This window comes from Sphaerodactylus townsendi, linkage group LG10 (genome assembly GCF_021028975.2).
Source record: "Sphaerodactylus townsendi isolate TG3544 linkage group LG10, MPM_Stown_v2.3, whole genome shotgun sequence".
NCBI lineage: Eukaryota > Metazoa > Chordata > Lepidosauria > Squamata > Sphaerodactylidae > Sphaerodactylus > Sphaerodactylus townsendi.
This window is the reverse complement of record NC_059434.1, coordinates 31,946,229-31,966,591: the sequence shown is the minus strand read 5'-3', so window position 1 is coordinate 31,966,591 and position 20,363 is coordinate 31,946,229. Positions and strand designations below refer to the sequence as shown.

The 20,363-nt window shown below is 42.2% G+C and overlaps 1 protein-coding gene across 3 annotated transcripts in view; it reads left to right on the top strand.

The window, feature by feature from the left end:
- The window catches only part of LOC125439722 (teneurin-3), a 171,048-nt gene that overhangs the window by 45,224 nt on the left and 105,461 nt on the right, over positions 1–20,363 (top strand). For all 3 annotated transcript variants that reach the window (XM_048508858.1, XM_048508857.1, XM_048508856.1), the window contains exons 4-8: positions 2,066–2,276; positions 2,756–2,857; positions 3,034–3,228; positions 8,815–9,015; positions 13,434–13,619. In XM_048508858.1, the coding sequence (XP_048364815.1) occupies positions 2,066–2,276; positions 2,756–2,857; positions 3,034–3,228; positions 8,815–9,015; positions 13,434–13,619 (895 nt within the window). The remainder of the gene's footprint in view (positions 1–2,065; positions 2,277–2,755; positions 2,858–3,033; positions 3,229–8,814; positions 9,016–13,433; positions 13,620–20,363) is intronic.

Sequence of the window (20,363 nt, the reverse complement as noted above, 5' to 3'; positions counted from 1 at the left end):
AAGAATTGAGTTAGATTCAAAGTATGAGGAAAGAGTTCAGATTGTTTACACGCAGTAGCTTACCTTCCCAGGAAACATTTTATATCAAAAGCAAACTCTGGTTTAAATGTGATGCTCAAATTGTGTCCTTATTACAAAACAAAAGAATACCTTTGCCTTTTTCATAAGTGATTCATTGATGCAGAAAGCAGACATATAAATCTACTTTCATAATTAAGCATGATTATTGCAGATCCAGCTAAAAGGAGGTGGGGAAGTGAAAGGCGGTGACCCCAATCATGCGTATGATCCAGCATAGGAAGAGTCAAACCACTTTGTTGGATTAAAAATAGGCACAACTTTATTGGTTACAGGAACTGCCAGAGCCTTGGCATAGCATGGAGCAATGGATCCAGCTATCAGGCAATTACCCTGTTGGCCAATATACCCCTACACCTCACCTCAGCACGCCTGCTAGGTGAGGGGGAAATCACATGGGATGGCAGGTTGATGAATACCACACAAGCTCCTGCCACTGCATGGTCTCCCCTGCCACTTAGAGAAAAGATGCCTTGATGGTCCCCAACCTAGGCATGTCCCTAAAGCACTCAGCCAAAATCTCTTATGGAGATCCCCAAAGATGAGGGAAAAGGGCACGCAAGCCACATCCTCCCCACAGAATCTCCCTCCATGCTAATACCATCAGCAAGTTGTGACATGAAAAGAAAAAATGTAGATACAAAAGCATAAAACCCAATAAAATAAAATCAAGCACCTAAGAAGTATGGGGAAAAACACTAGGCCATACGAGTCCTTGTCAAAGTTGCAACAGCATAAATAGGACTTGGAAGGGGCTGTGGGGAAAGCCCATCCTTATGAGATCCCTGGTCCGACACCGTTTCTCCCAACCTGGCCCAGGCAAAGCCTGATTGGCCCAGCTGGGGGAAGGAGATCACCCAGCCAGAAGGAAGATTGGTTTAAGAAACCTGTACCTGCACTGTGGCCTCCCTGGCTGTTATACCACCATACGGGAGAAACCCACCCAACCATCAAAGGATCACTTTTTTCTCCTTTACTGCTGTGGGCCTGCAAATGGGTCCCAGGTAAGTCTAGAGTCCCTTGCTTGCCATCAACTGTAATAAGGACTGATAGAGAGCTTTTTGAATGTTCAAAGAGTTCCATGTAAATTAGCTCAGTAGTTCTCAAACTTTTCTAATCCAGGTTTTATTTAAAATCCTTTGTGGACGCTCAGGCTTTGCTCTCCTTTCTGCTCCTTTTCCTCTAGCATTCCTAAAACAATACAGTGAGAATCATGTCAGCTAGACTATAAAACCAAGTTTAACTAGAATGTTCATACATGCTGTCCAATAGCATATCATGGGGGGGGGGGGGGCAGGACGGTCTTTTGACCCAGGTACCATTCGCCTGGGTCACGTGGGGGGTGTAGTTTGGACACCCGAATCTTCCCCCTCTCCGTCACCCACTTGCCTCTCCAAGCCCTGGAGCAGCTACCCCGCATAGCACACCTGTTTGTATGCTTCCCTCCCACCTCCCTTGTATCCCAGACGTCCTAGGCTCCAGAAGTTTCCATGCCCAACTTCCTAACTTACATTGCAGATATGTACGTCAGGCTGAGTAACTTAAATCATTTTAACCAAGGATATCACAGCTTATGAGAAGCTTTAGCCAGGATTGGTTCTACTGTTACTTGGCATCATCAGATGTTTCTATAATTTCTCAATGGATTTTTTTAACACTACAATTTGTATGCAAAGTTTGATTTATTGGCTTTTCTTTTTAAAAAAACTCTAAAATTATCCAACAGTTGTTTATGTGATAGTATACTGACACGTAAATGTATTGATAGTAGTGTTCAGGTCAGAGGATTAGCATGTAGGTGGGTATTATAGAAACAGAGAAAGATTCCAAGATAAGATACAAAAATACTTCAGGCACTATGACCTGACACCTTTATTTAGGAAACTTTAAAATCCTATATTTTGTAAAAAAAAAATTAATATAAAACAATTGGTAAGATTTAAAATTAATTAATTATATATGTGTTTGCACATTTTTTTCTTTTCAGTATGATTTTGTTGAACTTTTGGATGGGAGCAGGTTGATTGCAAGGGAACAGCGCAACCTTCTTGAGGCAGAGAGAGCAGGCAGACAGGCCCGATCTGTCAGTCTTCACGAAGCAGGTTTCATCCAGTATTTGGACGCTGGAATCTGGCATCTGGCTTTTTATAATGATGGGAAAAATGCAGAACAGGTGTCTTTTAATACCCTTGTTATAGGTAAGCACAGTGATCCCCAATTCCTGAAAAAAATGAATATGAATATTCAATAGAAAAATATTGTTTGCCTTTGAAGATTTTGAGTATTTTATGGAAAATGTATTTTGATTATGTGCAGTTATATCAAAAGATTAATTCTTGGAGCTAAAACAAGATGTATTGTTGAAGGCTTTCACAGCTGGAATCCCTGGGTTGTTGTGGGGTTAAAACAAGATGCTTATGATGTGATGCCAGGATCTATTATGAACATAGAAAGCGTATCATATTTTCATTAAAATCTTTTTTAAAGTTACTGTAGTAACAATTAACACTAAATTAGGCACTGTTTACTTTCTCAAAGGCAATAAATAAACTAGTCATACACACTACTAAAAGTGTCTTAATTTGCTGTCATTGGCAAGTGTTTTTAAAAAGATCTCATTTTTGTGAACTGCTGTGATTGCAGCATAGTAGCATTTCTCTTCTTACTGGTTTTTCAGAATCCGTGGTGGAATGCCCCCGAAATTGCCATGGAAACGGAGAGTGTGTTTCAGGAACATGCCATTGTTTTGCTGGATTTCTGGGCCCTGATTGTTCAAGAGGTACATAAATTGAATTCTTTCTTAAGTCGATACAAATAAGGGCCAGAAACACAAGTAGTTACTAAAGCAGCAAGGAAAAGAAACTGAAGTACAACGTGTTGTCTAGATGTTCCTTTGCTTCTAAAGCTTGATTGAAAAGGATTGTGTTAAGTCTTCTGTCATGTTTTATTTCACAGCAGCCTGCCCAGTATTGTGCAGTGGAAATGGGCAGTATTCCAAAGGACGCTGTCTCTGTTACAGTGGCTGGAAAGGTACAGAGTGTGATGTGCTTACCAACCAGTGCATTGACCCACAGTGTGGGGGCCGTGGGATTTGCATCGTTGGCTCTTGTGTCTGCAACTCTGGATACAAAGGAGAAAACTGTGAGGAAGGTAAATATTAAACATTTACTTAGGATTTAACCGTGGTTCTTCAATACCGTTTTGCCTGTTCTAAACCCTGAAAATAAGACCAAGTTCAAATACCATCAGATTTAATTCGTACAGAAATATTTCCTTTATATTTATATCATTGGCTTTCCATATCTTCCAAGCTTACTCGATTACAGGTTTCAAAAGCATTTCTAGGATTGTTTTCCTTTAATTATTGGATGTGCAAATATGTTTTAGTCTCTTCCTTTGGGAGCACGATATTCTTTGTTAATTCATTGGTTTTGAGATAAGTTAGAAAAGAAGAAAAATACATTTTTTATCAAAGACAGGTTCAGGATTTATAAACGTACTTATCACTATACTGTACGTATTGCAGTCTTTATCAGCAACAGCATTCCTAGAAAAGCTCTGCAGATGAAAATGCTGATTCAAGTCTATCACAGTGAAAAATGGTGTGTCATTTGTTCCAGTGATGTACATATTTATGATATTCACTCTTCTGTACTAAAAAGTGCAGTGTTGGGCATTTAGTACTATTTTCTGTTCTCAATCAAATAGGTTTTATTTATTTGCACGTGCAAAGTAATACAATTAATTTTCGGGAATTAAATTTTCAGACCATTGATCTTATAAGTGTAATGTTTTATTGAGTGAAATTGCTAAATTAAATCTCATCATCTAAAGCACATTAAAGCGAATTAAGAAAGACAGAGACTATGCAACTCATTTGTTTCCTAAACAGGCTGAGTTTTCTACACAGCTGTCAGAACTCAGGAACAACAGATCAGGGGCTTAATCCACCAAGAATTCCTCTCGAGAAGGTCACGTTTATACAAATAGGCTTTGGCAATTTTAATTCATTTAATAGGGCTTGACAAGGGTTAGGGTGCCTTTTGTTATCAGCTGGAAATTCATTACCCACTACGACATTTGTTGTTCAATTTTATGAGCAGCACAGGGTTTTCCCTATTCAAACATTATTTCTGCATATATTTTGACATAACCAATAAAATCAAGCAGTAGATCTCAAATTTCACTTTGTAAGGCTTAAGGCACAAATTTTTCTGATTCTCCCTGTAAACTCTTGCGATAAATTTGAATATATATAATTACAAATATATTTATAATGTGGTCATATATTTATAACGTGGTCATGGGGCAGGCAAATGGGGTTGGGGTGCCGATTGACTCTTACAGCAGTATTTTGAGAGATATGCTGGTGTAAAGGCTAGTTACACCACTGCACCACTCTTTGGTTCCAACACTTCTGTGTGGTGGCTTTGCACCAGCACAACTCAAGTGCATAGTTCTGTGCTAGTGTCATTGTGGGTGAATCACAGGGCATGTCCATAGTTAATTCGCTCCCTGATGCCTTTCAATCCAGGAATGTCCCCTGACAGAGGTGCAAAGTTGTGCCAAGGAGAAAGGTGGTCCAGCCCAAAACAAGTGCTGGTTAAAGCCACAACTAATCACCTCCCTCCTCTGTGGTATCCAAGCCCTAGCACCCAGTCACAGCCACTCAGCCCTACAAAAAAACCACAGCTAGGACTGCCAATATTTCGTGTGGTAGGGCACACAGTAGAGGATGTTGACTGACAGGTCCCTGCTGTGTGGACTTACAGCCATCACCAAGGCACCTTGTTGGCAGGAAAAACAGAGGAAGGGCACTTAGCACTACTGGGAAAACACCCGACAGAAAAGTTCACACTTCGTGGCTGACTTCTTTCAGTTCTGAACCCAAACAGGTACTCATCTCCTTAGCCAGGACCTAAAGGGATAGGTGCACACTGACAGGTAAGCAGGGGACTGTTCCCCAACCTTCTTCCCCTTTCCCTTTATCTGTAGTCAGGAGCTGCCCCTGTAATGCTACCTCCATACCACAGCCAGCAGCCAGTCGGGGTTGCAGGATCACCATCACTCCTATGCTCAAATGTATTTAATGTGTGGTGACTGGGCCAAAGGAGCTGCCAAGGGAGGGAACCCAGCCTTTCAGCTATGCCCTGGGCTGGAAGCTCAGGCAGTTGCCAGGATTTCCCTAGAATAGGGTACTATGGGGGAGGGCAAAGCCATTGGAGAGTGGAGTAGATAATTATATAATCCTTGAACTCATTCCCTTGCAGGAACAGACTTCCATAGAGAAGATGTCAAGGTGGGCCCATCATTTGCTGTTGATTTGGACATGAGCGCTAGATAGGTGAGGGTGTTTGGGGTACTGTGAATCTATGGGGGGGGGGACGGCTGCAGTTGCAGCTGAGGTCTGCTTCAGGGGCCATGGAGTAGACTCTTTGACAGTGCATGGAGTAGACTCTTTGACAGGAGCTCTTGGCCCATGTTACAGATGCATGTGTCTGTGTTTTGTCATTCCACAGATGGAGATTCAACAGGGAGTGCTCTGGATCCAACCACTGACTTTCCCATAACACACCGTTCCGTGGCCACAGAACAAGCCTTCCTTTTGAAGTCATCAGTTATATGCATCCTGTTGCCTCTCTTGGCCCTCCACCCCATTTGGAAGCTGTTCCAGGAGACTTATATTAATGTCCCTTTAGGTTATGCAAAGTTTCTCTCTGCTTCCTTGGTTCTCTGCACTCCTTTGCCCCTAAAGCCCTTTAATAAAGGTTCTTCGTTTGCCTCCACTATATGTTTTGTGTTTGTGTGTGTGTAGTTTGAAGGTGGGTAAAGAGACTGATTTGCACTACTGATGCTGTGAACTTCCTGCAGAGCAGATGATACCCATCCTGCTGCTAACCAACATTCATATTCTTGATCAGACCAAAGAGTCCTTCACTTTCGGCCATGGACTGCGCTGTCTTTGCCACAATCCATGGAGGGCTTGCCGGGTGTGGAGAGTACTCTTCGCAAAAAAAAAGCTGGGTTCAGGGCTGCATTGCACAGGACCAAGTCACCCCAGAGCTAGATTTTGCCAACAATTCCATATGACTGAGAAGACACTTGAAATAAACTCCACGGGGTCATGGAACATAGTTGGACCAAGTCTACCCTGTTTTGCTCTTGGTGGGGCTATAAAGCAGGTGGGAAAACCACTAGAAATGTCTCACCGCCAGCATTTCCATTTCATGGATGCTGCCCTGGAACTGCTCTCTTTCAGCACTGGAAAGCAGTATTGGCAAATGGGGAGGGGGGTAGCACTGCAGAGGTCTGGAAGGACTGAGTAGATCCCAGAAATGGCAGCCCCATTTGGGTATGCTAATGAAGGGAAAGCCATGAAGTTCAGGCTTCGTAAGGACTATTACAAAGGGCTGCTGCTGTGGTTATTGTGTGCATCGGGCTTCTGACTGGTCACATTGAATAAAATGACAACCATAACAATAAATGCACATACAGATGATGTGCCAGTTTTCAGTTGCCTCCAATTTATCCTGGGGCCCAGTGCCCTTACAGCTGGGAACACCCCACCTCCTGTAAAGTGGGCACCCAGGATTGCCCCATGGATGGATCAGCCATCCATGTAGATGTATGGTTCCTTCCATGTCCCAAGTTACTGGATACTAAAACACACACATACACACACACACACACACACACACACACACACACACACACACACACACACACACACACACACACACACACACACACCTGCTTTTGTAGATGTGCTTTGCCAGCAGAAGCAAAACCACAAACCCATGAAGCAGCATTTTTGCTGTTCATGGAACATGAGAATTTCTAGTTCTGAAATCACTGCCACCTTATCCCCTTTCAGGGGAATCAAACTGAAGTAATAGGCAAGACATAAAACTCTAAAGAGAGCCTTGGAAAGCATCATGGATGCTGCCCAGCACCTTGACCGAGCCTACAATGTACCCCTCCCCCCCCCCAACCTTTCAATATCCCCAAGGCAGGGAAACCACTCACTGACCAGGCTTGTCAGATTTTTCCTGCCTTTTTAATATCTGGGACTGAGTTGCTTCAGAAACGGTAGCGTTTGGTGCCAGGAAGCACTTTCCAACAGGAAGCACTTTCCAACACCCAGAAGGTGAAGGAAGCCCGTTATTTTAAAACTTTCTTGGCAAACTTCTTTTATAAGGTGCACCAACATTATCATACTGAATCAGAGACTTAAACAGATTAAAAGATTTATTTAACAAGAGTGGAGATAAGGATGGAAGTTGAATAATTTTGAGAAAGGAATGGATAAGGCAGGAATGCGAAAGTCAAAAAGTCTCTCTGATAGTTTTACACAGAGATAATCTCCTCCCTCTCAGTGACATCAAGTCTTCTGTGACCAGACTGCAGGGTTACCTTAGCCAGTCAGGAGTCTTCCCTGTTCCTAGACCTCTCTGTCTCACTCTGGGTGCAAATAGTAATGGCTCCTGACATCTGCATTTTAAAATTAACTTTTCCTCTGCAGTTCATCACAGGTCCATGAGGATGTCCTAGTGATCACAGAATGCCTGAATGTTCAGTCTGTAGACATGCTAGCTATGAAGGCAATGTGGATACAATCCATAGTGCCCATTAACTTGGGGAAGGCTGCAGCTGCCATGTATCCTACCCAGATGGGTGCAAGCTCCAGCTGTTATGTGGGGGAGCACACATGGTCCTGTGGACTGGCCAACATGTCATCCTGAAATCTGTGCAAACTTTGGCTTTCCACAGTGCCTTCCCCCACCTCCACATCCCCACATATATGATTGACATGGCCATGTCAGCATTTGACAGTAGCATGGCCACTGCCAGTCTACCAGGATAGAGGCTTAGAAGGCCCAGGGGGGTCTCTTAGGAATGGGCAGTACAGGCAGTATTGGAAGATTTGCCTGTATTTGAAGCCATCATGTGGGCAGTGGGCAGCCAAAGCACTGAGGTGTCTTGTGATGAGTGAGGGATCCCACCCTGTGGGAGACTCTTCCCTGCCCCCACCCTTCCTAGTTCCTCATCCCTCATCTGCCCTTTCCCATGCAAGCAACTCTCAATGTGGAGATGCCATCACTGGATCATTCACAGTGGCGGCTGAGGGAGGTGCCAAGATAGCCATTACCCAAGGCAACTAGGACCCAGGCTAAGAACCGCTGAAGGAGCACACCTCTGCCAATATGGCTACTCCATCTCCCCTGCCAAAGTACTCATACAGGGCCCAATGGCACAGTCCAGCATCCCCTTGTCAAGAGGAGATGGGACTGAGCAAGGGGCAGGAAGACTATGGTGACCAGACTGCATGTATTGAAAGGAAATGTCTCTGAAGGAATTTCATTTTGAGCTAGATTTCTGATACTGTGTTGCCTTTATGCTTACATCAGCGCCAATATTTGAAGCTTTTAATTTTTCAAAAAAAATAGTGAATCTTATTGTGCACAATTGCAGCCAGGTCTCTCTTTTTTTAAATGAACTTCCTGGAGATTGGAACAGGTATACTGTGTTGTTTCGATATTGATTTGCCATCCATTGTTAACCTGGGGTTAAAGAAAAAGGTTCAAGGCTTTTACTTCCTATCCTTTGCCCTTCCAAGACCTAAATATCACTGAATCTTTGTGCTACTTTACTCTTGTACAACATGAATAGGATACATTCTAAGTAACTGGTGGTAATTTTGAAGCTCTTAGTCACTAAATTGTCTTCTTATTTCAGCGGATTGCCTAGACCCAGCTTGTTCAAATCATGGTGTATGTATCCATGGAGAGTGCCACTGTAATCCAGGATGGGCTGGTAACAACTGTGAAATATTGAAGACTATGTGTCCAGATCAGTGTTCTGGCCATGGTACTTACCTTCAGGAAAGTGGCACCTGCACTTGTGATCCTAATTGGACTGGTCCTGACTGCTCAAATGGTAAGGATGATTAAAATATTTTCGTTTAAATGTTCAGTGTGAATGTAGGGCAGGGGTCTCCAACTTTCTTTGAGTCTGTGGGCACCTTTGAAATTTTAAGAGGGGATGGTAAGTACCATCCTAAAATAGCTGCCTCTGGAGGCGGAGCCAAATGGAAAACCTTCTCCTTACGCCTCCTGAGAAGAAGTGCATCCTGAAGGGGTAATGGAACTACACATAGACTAAGGAAAGCCCAGCTGCTTCATACTACAGTGGAAAACCCTTCATATCACTCCTGTGCTGGAAGATCAACACTGACTACCCATCTGTTTCTGGGCACAGTAAAAGTGCAGATTGTTACCTTTCAGGGCCAAATGGCTTAGAACCAGGGTACCTGAAGGACTGCTTCTTGCATGCTATCCAGCTACCTGTTAACGTCTGCCTCTCAAGCCCTGCCCTCTGTGGAAGCTGGGGACAGGGCATTTTCTGTGGTGGCAACTCATCACTAAAATGCCCGCTCTCTTAAAGATAGCCTGGCTCTTGCTTTTCTTTCTTTTAAGTGCCAGGCCGAAACATGTATTTTTACCTAGGCTTTTAATTAGAGATTTTACCTTCCCAACTGTTTTATTGTCTGCATTTGGCATGGGTCCATTTTATAGATAGTTTTATGCTGCTTTAAGCCACAGGTTTTATTTTAATTGCTTATCATTTTATATTGAAAATCTATTTTAATTGAAAGCCACCTCAAACTGGCAGCATAGAAATCTCCTAAATAAACAGTAAAGCCTGCATGTAAATATGATTACAGAAATACTCAGTAGTAATTGGAGTCCAGTGACACTGTAAAGTAATTTAATGCAACATAAGCCTTTGTGAGCACACCTTATTTCATTAGTCTTTAAAGTGCCACTGGATTCTTGTTTTACTTTGCTTCTACAGGCTAACATGGTTACCCAACTGGAATTTTATTTATTTTATTTATTTATTATTTAGACTTTTATACCGCCCATCCCCGAGGGGCTCCAGGCGGTGTACAGCATAAAATCTCAATACAAGTATAAATATAGTTAAAACCTTTTAAAAACAGCAGTAAGAATAATAAGAGGCGTCCAACAGGCCCTAATTTTAAATCCTCCCCAAGAGGAAGGGAACGGCGAGTCCCATTAGATGGAAAGGACCCAGATGTTAAGAGCCAAAAAAGGGGGGGCACCTTCAGCGGTTGGTCCCTCCAAAGGCCCGGCGGAACAACTCCGTCTTACAGGCCCTGCAGAACTCGCCAAGGTCCTGCAGGGCCCGGACAGCTGGAGGAAGAGTGTTCCACCAGGCGGGGCCCGGACAGCTGGAGAAAGAGTGTTCCACCAGGCCGGGGCCAGAGCCGTAAAGGCCTGCGTGGAGGCCAGCCGCATCATTGAGGGGCCAGGGACCACCAATAGATTGGCCTCAGCCAAACGGAGCGGCTGTGTAGGGACATATGGGGTGATGCGGTCTCGGTCAACACCTTAAAGGTCAACACCAACACCTTGAAGATGATTCGGAACTCTACCGGGAGCCAATGCAGCTAGCGCAGCACAGGCTGGATATGATCCCGGATGGCACTGCCTGTGAGCAACCATGCCGCCACATGTTGGACCAGTTTTAATCTCCGAATCAGACGCAAGGGAAGGCCCGCATAGAGCGAGTTGCAATAGTCTAATCTGGAGGAATTACCATACCATTGTAATTGACACTGCATCAAGTGAAGTAGATGAGGAAGTTACTATAGTATAAAGGGTGCCATCACCACTAGTGAAAGAAGAACGAAGCCTAGTTTGCATCATTCATATATGACTGTACTTTGACTGTTCCCTGGAGAAAAGATTAACTAATGAGCAACGGCATTTTTCCATTATGTAATATTACAATACAACAATACTTCTTGGGTTAGCAAAGTCTAGTCTGAGGGCTGGCTTTTTATTAGATCATCTTTGTTAGGCACTATATAGAGAGCAAGCGTCATCAAGTTCTAATTCAAGTTCACACCGTGCTTTGGCTACAAATAGTATCCGAGAAGGAGACCAAAAGCATTTGTCTAAATAAATCTCCATGAATTTTCAGTCAAAGAAATGTATCTTATTTAAATGGTGAATGCAGATGAAATTGCCTTCCTAACTTTTTAATGTTGCTTGCCTTACAAAGTAAGTTCTTTTAACTTGATTATAGTACCACTGGAAACGTAGAAATCTTGATTACCTGATAACACCTGGATGGATAAACTATTTAATGCCTCATTGTCATGGGTGCTGCAGGATCCTTTTTTCTTTTCTTTTTTACTGTAACAGCCTAACAGACAACTATTCTGGAGTGAATAAAAAGCAGTAACTGTCAGAACATGTGACTGTAAAACACATACTAAATCAGTACTTCTAGTATTATTATCAATCCCTTTGTATGCTTGCTGTCAAAATTGCAAATTTATTTTTCCATTATAAAAAGCAAAAACATCTTTTTGAAAAAGCAAACATTTTCCTTTACTTTAATAGTCTGGAATATTTTACATTAATCAAAAGTAGTTCTCATTAAATAAACAGTTGGTGATTCCAGTTGCAAACTAATAAATTATTTCTCTATATTTAGACAAGGGATAGATAAAAATGGTCATATTTCAAACCTACAGATGCTGAATTAGTGAATAGACCTTTCTTTTTTAATTTTATTTATTTATTTATTATTACATTTTTATACCGCCCTCCCCCGGAGGGCTCAGGGCGGTGTACAACACTAAACAGACAATAAAACAAATAAAATTAAATTAAGACTTAAAATGCAGCAGCGTTCAGCTTTCTAATTTAAAAGAATGTGAAACTGCTAAAAATGAAAAGAATTAGCTGTTTGTTCCATCAAAAGATTTACAGGTTTAAAAGCAACTGAGCTTTCCTCTGTCTTCATCAGCACTTTGTCCATTAATTAGCCCTCCAATTCCACTTCAGTTAAATTAACTCTAATTAATAATTTGATTACAAAAGCTGACCCACCTTGCTTAAAGCAAGTGTGCTAAAAGCTGATAAACACCTTCATTTTAATGAAAAATTGATTAGATGGAGGGGGGAAAGTTGGTGCTTTGAAATAAACCTGTTTCTTCCACAGCTGGAGCTGATGTTAATCAAGCCATCGCAAATCTTGAAATAAAGAAGTCTGATTCCAAATAGAAAACATCACGTGGGAAAAGTCACCCAGCTCTGTTGGTCATTGCCAGTTATAAGTGTCTTAATTCTTTGAAAGTAAATGTAATGTTCTACAATAGCACTTCCCAGCTTGTGGATCGGGACCCAAAAGTGGGTTGTGAAGCCTCTAAAAGTGGGTCACAAGCTAACCCCATTGGCAGCACCAGAAAACCTTGGGCCAGCTTTGAACAGGTCACCATACTAAAGAGATTGGAAATCACTGTTGTATAAATAGTTGAGACTCAGAGGAATGCAGTTGTTGGCCCATTTTAGTCTTTTCACTGCCCATCAGAAATAATTTCTTATCTTTGCTTTTAGGATTATTGTTCAGTTTGACATGATAACTTGAAACTGGATAATTTTGTAGTGAACCAACATATAACTTAAACAGTATTGCCCTAGGCTATGTTACATTGTGTCCCCCTGATTTTTTTTTTGGGGGGGGGGGGGGCTGTCAAGTCACAACTGACTCATGGTGACCAGGTATGGTTTTTGAGGCAAGAGCCATTCAGAAGTGATTTGCCATTGTCTGCCTCTGTGTCATGCCCCTGATATTCCTTGGAGATCTCCCAACCAAAAGCTTGTCAGGATTGAGGCTGAGAGCATGTGACCAGCCCAAGGTCACCCAGAAACTTTCAGTGATAGAGTGGGAATTTGAACCTGGGTTTCCTAGATCATAACCACTACCTAATGATGCTTTCATCCTGTGGCAGATTTAAAGTGGGATTAGAAACAGAGGGTTCTTTTTTCTCCATCACTAAAATAAAAATAAGTTTCTTCTTCAAAATTTCTATTCCACAGTTAGGGTTATAGGACAATGTCTGGTAACCAACAGAAACTTGGGACAGAGGGAACATGGGGAGCATGCAACATAGCATGTGCCATTACATCACTTCCAGGGAAACTGAAATCACAGAATTTCCATCTATTTCTAGAGTTACATGATGTCATTTATGAAGGGACAACACAGCCCATTCTGGACCAGCTTCTTTAAAAATGTTTCTCCACCACTGTATTAGGAGGCCTGGCAACCCTACGCACAATTGTCTTTGTCAATAGTGTGGTCTGGTTGGACCAGAATAGGGTAAGCCTCAACTGGTTTTAGGAATTCAGTTCTTTAATCTACTTTTTAATGATTCTGCCTTCGTCTTTTTGGAATTCAAAGTTCAGTTGTGTCTTCTTCTCTTTCTCTTCATTTGCCTACCCATCCTTTATTTCAACTATTTGTTTACAATGTAGAAATCTGTTCCGTTGACTGTGGTGCACATGGTGTATGCATGGGTGGAACATGTCGGTGTGAAGAAGGCTGGACCGGCTCAACCTGCAGTCAGAGAGCATGCCACCCTCGGTGTGCTGAACATGGAACTTGCAAAGACGGCAAGTGCGAATGCAGCCAAGGATGGAATGGCGAGCACTGCACCATTGGTAGGTTGGCAGCACTTCTTGAATGCTAAGAAGTCAGAAATACAGGATCTTGACTGAATCAGAAATGTAGTGCTTTGAAGGCCGCGTCTTCAAACAGAATATTTTTATTTGTCAGTCTGCATGAAGGAACTGATATTTTTAGAAAGGGAATGATTATATAATGGGTCACCATAGATAACTTGCCTCAGAAAGGAGGCACAAGAATTTTCTCAGTTTTTTACATCTATATTTGTATATGCATATTTTCCATTAGAATAGGAGGTTACAATAGATAAAGGAGCTTTTCATTCTCATATTCATTAAAAGAAAGGATAGATACTAATACACAGCTGCCAAGATATTTAGTACCCTCAAATTATTTTGTTTTCTGTTGTTAGCTGCATGATGTTCTTACTTCAGTGCTGACAAGTTTGGGAATGCACTGATTTTCAGTACTTATAACCTTGGTTTATTACAAGCAACAGCAGAAAAAACTGTACTTTATAGTAAAAGGCGTCCTTTGTTTTCTTTCTACACTGCCTATCATATGGATAGCGTCTTTGTTTATTCGCATGACATGACATATAATTTACTTTCTTAGAATTTTGTTGAACGTGTCTCGTGAAATGCTTGTCTGTGATCAGATAAGCCCATTTACCATGCAGTTCTAAGCAGAGTTACGCCCATCTAAGCCCAGTGATTTTAAGGGACCTAGAAGGGTGCTTAGGACCGCACTATAACTCAGCTCTGGAAGCGGTCATTAATCATTACAAAAAGCAAAAATGGAGAGAGAACTTTGTGATTCTTTTTGTGTGCTTTCATACTTTTTTCCCCCTGAAGCAATTTCTAAGGCAAAATGAATGTAGAAGATCATAGTAAGCATCAGCTTTCTGTGTAGTAATTATTCGGCAGATATCTTTTCTGTTGGCCTCACTGACCTTGATCATACCACAAGTTTTATAGTTATACATGGATGAACTGTTCTTAAACAGTTTTTACAATATATTATGCACAAACTGATTTCCTTCTCAACATTGCTGAAGAAAATCTGTGATTTTCCATATATATTTCCAAACTATATATATCTGCCATCTGTTGAGTGAAATTAGGATTGTTTTAAATTCTGTGTTTTTAATTTATATATTAAGCCACCCTGAACCCACAAGTCTAGGAGAGGGTGAAGTATAAATTGAATAAAATGAAGTGTGTGTGTGTTGCATTTCTGCTTTTGTAAAATAAAGAAAATGTGACATTTTAATAGATGGATGAAAAACAGATGAAGAATTTCTGCTGAAGGCACATTAAATGATCTGATTGGGGTTCTTTTAATTTACCAGATATCTTGTCCCAAGGTTTTGTTGGGCTCAATCCACAATTCCTAGTACAAGGCACAAATATTAATTCTGGGGGAGGGGGGAGTTAAAAAAAACAGCATGATACTGTAATCCCAATTATGCACTTTTAGATTTCCTCCATAGACATTCAGACTTTCTAATTTAAAATGAGGAATGCATGTGTCACAGGTATATTTTAAAGGCAACAACATGGGAGAAGGGCTGGTAAAAACAATGGATAGAACCATTGTCAGCAGGGAAAGAAGATGATGGAAAGAGAAAACTGCCAGAATACAATGTCCTTATAGTATTCAGAAAAAATCTGGAAACTATATTTATTTTATTATTAAAATATTGATCTCTTGTCTTTTCTTGTGGTTTAAGGCAGCATAAAAGGAGTGCATTGTTTGAGTCCCTCTGACATGTTCACAGTTCAAAAAAAGGTGGAGGAAAATAATATATTTTACAGTGTCAAAAGAAAAAATACATGTACCAATAATTTGGGTGGCAACACAGCACAGCAATGATTCCTGACAAAAACGATATACAAGGTGTGAGACTAAAGTCTGTCTGGACTCAATATGTTTCTGTCTTTTTCATAGTGTTTAACCAGTTAATTCCCCAGCTGTTAGTGTTTCATTTTCAATTTTTCACTGAGTGGCTTCTAAGCCCATAGCAACCTTGGTGCTCGATAGAGGAGTGTTGTCCAGCATGTCTACATTTTTCTCTGAACAAAGCAGGCTTTTGTGATCATTAATGATCTCATTTTCCAATGTAGTTTTTTACTGGAATAAAAACAAATATCTGCTGTTCTGCAGTTGAAAGGAATTGGGATTTCCCCCAGGCCAGATTTCCATTTGAATTGCCTGCATATACATGAAAATCAATGTAGCTCAATAAACAACTTGGTGTTTAAAGCACTATTAGCAAAGAATACTTCAAAGAACTACCTTTTCTTAAATTGGAGAGATGTGGGGAGGACTCATCTTAATATATGCTATCCTGATTACAAATGGAGAGGCAAACTGAAAATGAGGGGAAAGGGGAGAAATTACATGTTAAAAAAACTAATAGAAGTTCTCAGTGGAAATCTGGAGCAGTTATCAGTACATTTCTATCAGGTCCTTCTTTATGCAGTAACTAGCACTTGCAGTTATTGACGGGGTGCACATCATTAGAGCTCCTGTCTGCTGCTAAGTAATGTGATCAGAATATTCTTATTGCATTATGTTATTTACCAGGAGCCCTGAAACTTTCAGGCTTTCCTCAGTGAACAGTTGTATGATTTTATTAGTTGCTACACAGAGGCAGGCAATGGCAAACCACCTTAGTTCATCTGTTGCCTCAAAATCCTATGGGGGTGACCATAAATTGGCTGTGACTTGACAGCCTGTTCCACAATCATGTTGAAATAGAGCAGAGCGCTCTTATGTTCTCTTCTCAGACCCAGGCAGCTGATCCCAGAGTTCACCTGTTACACCAATTTATAGAATGATACCTACCACATAAGAAGCATGGTTTTAATGATAGCAACATGTCAGGCTTCGTAGACTTTCGCAACAAGGATCAACTGACTTTTGGGGTTTCTGAGCTGAGTGGCTGTGGTTAGGTAGTTTCGCCTACTGGCTGTCATGTTCAAATGTGCCATGGAGAGAAACATATTGTACCATGACATGCCTCTGCAGATTCCAGCCATAGTTGCTGGCAGAACAATAGGAGCAAAATCTTCCAGGTCACAGCTGTACAGCCCAGAAAACTACAACAGCCAGTTCTTACACCTCTGTTTAAATAACGTGCCACCCCAATGCTTGGGGTAATTTTTTCTGTTTGTTCTAACCTACATTTCTGATGTTCACTCGACTTTTTAAATTTGTATGTACATGCAGGGTGTAAGTAACCAAAATCTGACTTAAATCCTGTTCATTAAATTAGAAGGGAATTAATCTAATTTGAATTACCTCTAACGTGTGGATCCAAGGACGTAGTTAAGGGGGGTTTCCAGGTTCAAACCCCCCCATTACATGTCTGAAGCTCCACCCCTTATTTGTGGGGTTTTTGTATTTTTAGTGCTTTTTCAGTTTTTGGCCTGTAGGGGGTGCAGCTTTTAGGCTAGCACAGGGGTCTGCAACCTGCGGCTCTCCAGTCTACAATTCCCATCAGCCCCTGCCAACATGGCCAATTGGACATGCTGGCAGGGGCTGATGGGAATTGTAGTCCATGAACATCTGGAGAGCCGCAGGTTGCAGACCCCTGGGCTAGCAGCACCAACATTTCAGGGATTGTTTGGGAGACTCTCCTGATAATAGCGCTGACGTTTGGTGAGATTTGGTTCAGGGGGTCCAAAATTATGGACTCCCAAAGGGGGTGCCCCATCCCCCATTGTTTCCAATGGGAGCTAATAGGAGATGGGAGCTACACCTTTGAGGACTCCCTGAACCAAACTTCACCAAACCTGGGTGGTATCATCAGGAAAGTCTCCTAAAGATACCCTGAAAGTTTGGTGCTGCTAGCTTTACAATTGCACATCTGTCAGCAGGTACCCCCCCCCCAAAATTTATCCAGATTCTCCTTTTAAATCCACCCCCTTTAGCATGGATTTAAAGGGAGAATCTGAGGTCCCCAGTTTAAACATTGAAAGTGATTCTGTTTCAGGTTGGGGGATAATCCACCCCAAAACAGCATCACTTTAAATTTTGTTTTAATGGGGACCCCAAATTCTCCTTTTAAGGTGGATTTGAAAGTGATGCTGTTTGGGAGTGGATTCCAGCATCACAGCGGCCGCCCGTCGGGGGGGGGGGGACTCAGATTTTCCACCAGGCTCCATTTTCCCTAGCTACGCCTCTGCCTGGAGGGGAGGACAGGAGGGACTGCTGGCTGGGAGCCCAACCGGTGGGGGGAGGTAGGGGAGTCTGCCATCCCTGGCCTCGGAGAGCTGCTTTTATAAGCACAGAGGCTAGGGGCGGGCCTTGGGGAGCCATGGCCCCACCCCCGAAGTCACCCCATTAAAAAATCTATAGCTACATCACTGTGTGGATCCATACTGATTATGCCTATTCAAGCCATTTTTCTTTTGGTGTTATGAGGTATATAGTTACAATTTGCTTTTAGATCCACATGTTTAAATTTCCATTCCCTTGAAACAGTGTGGGGAAGGAGACAGTGACTGAACAGATATGTCCCTGACAGATACACTGACCAACCAGGGTGTTTAGCCTATATTTACACCATATTTCATTCCAAATTGGCATTTCTATGCACTAAATTTTCCCTAATCACATTTATGGCTTGGGTAGAGCAGTCACTTTTTATAAGCAAGGGATATTCCTGCCTGAACTATTCCAGGCTGATAGCAAGGATGAGCAAATAACTTGTCTATAAGGCAGAAATGGAGAAAATATGGGCAAATAATTCAGTTTTGTCTACTTCCCCCACTTCCAAGTGTACTTCCTTTGTAGAAAGAGACAAGGGCTTTTCTTGTATAGTTTGTAAGCCAGGAAGTGTTGCCAGACTTCAGGGGGAGAAGGGATAAGACTTCTACCCTTTCAAAGTAAACATACACACACTGTTAGCTGAGAAAATCTATGACCATATCACAGCTCTCTCCACAAGATCCTTGATTAAGAATCTGAGATCTGCCTTTGTCTGAGGAGTCCTGTCTGTATACCATGCATAGCCTATATTCACATAGCCTATATATGCATGCACAAATTAAGCACAATGATGAAAGGAGGCATTCCCAAATCCTGCCCATTTTATCTTAGCTTTTTTCCCTTTTCATTGGCACTGTAAAATACATTAAGAGCTGTAAGAAAAATGTTTACTTGAATGAATTTGAACAGGATTCATGTATGTTTGCTACTTTCACTGAGAGTAATTAATCCTAACGTGCTTCATTATAACATTAAATAATCTGAACAAAATTGTAAACGAACAACAGCCCAAATCTGAATAAAGTATTGGAACACATCCTTAATATATCTGATGTTGCCCTACCCATCTGTCAGAAGATTGTAAATACATGCATATACTCATATCCCAAACTCCTGTCTGTTCTGACTTTTTTTGGTTTGTTTTAAGTAACCTAATATAATTTATGTCCTGTTCACTTAAAGTCCCACTATATCTCATACTGTTATTATTCTTATCTCTTTTACGACTCTCTTCTGATCTCCACCCACCCACACCGGCCCCCAATTTGGAATCTTACATTTGTGGCATGTTGTTAGGGGTAATCTGAAGTGACCTACATGTAGCTACTTCAGTTCTGCAGCTGAAACCCCAAAGGTGATATGCATGGGAAATTCACTGGTTTGGCACAACAGAAACACTAGTCAATCCTGCCAGTTGGGTTTTTGCCCTCTTGAGCAAACTACCAACATGAAAAGTCAGACCGAAATGGGGATCATAAAGGAACTTCAAAATTGTTTACATACCGTGTGGACGGCAAAGCAAACTATGTAATGCTCTACAAAGAAACAGTGTACCAGTAATCTAAAAATAATTTAAATATAAAGTCTTAACAAATGGACGAAGGCCGTTTCCGCATGGCCCCCCAGGCGCCCCCACGCCGGCAAGAGGCGGAGGCGGAGGCCGTTCGCACGCAAGCGTGCGTGCGGCCTCAGGAGAGGCCGGCAGATGACAGGCGGCTCCGCATGGAGCCGCCTCTGCCCCCTTCCCTTTCCCACTCACCTTGTCCCCGTCGTCAGCCTGCTGGCCTCCGAAGCCCCACCCACGCTGCCCTCCGACCTCCAGGGGTCGGAGGATAGTGAGGGAGGGGCTTCGGAGGCCAGCAGGCCGACGACAGGGACAAGGTGAGTGGGAAAGGGAAGGGAAACAGCGTGTTCCCGGCGGTGCTGTTCGCACCGCGCCGCCGGGAAGACGCTGTTCCCTCAAAAACAACCCTTTAAAGGGTTGTTTTTTAGGGCGGCCTGACGCCGCCCTGAGGGAGGGGAAGGGCAGCCAGGTCGGCGCTGCTGCTTTTCAGCAGCGCCGCCTATGCGAACGGCGGCCTGGGGGCGGCGTTTTTACCGTCCCCAGGCCGCCGTTTTTGGCCCATGCGGAAACGGCCAGAGATACTTTTTGAAATTTGAGTTTCTAGACTTACTTGTGTACATTGTATGTGTATCACACATAACTGGAGGTAAGGCCCCTGTCTATAATATTTTGTTGAATTAAACATTCCAGTAGATGTTGCAAAGCAAAATTCCATGTATACGGTGTGTGACTGTCCTGGGTTGATTCACCAGTGGGATCCAGTCTGTGATTGTATTCCTGTTAGTGCATGTGAATTGCCTGTCCACTGAATTGAATGGGGAGAAACCTTTCATAACTATAAAATCTATCCATAGATTTTGTAGGCCAGTGCCTTTTAGCAATCATTTTGACAGTGTGTGCCATAGAGCGATTTCTAGCTTTTGTGTTTTATCTTAGA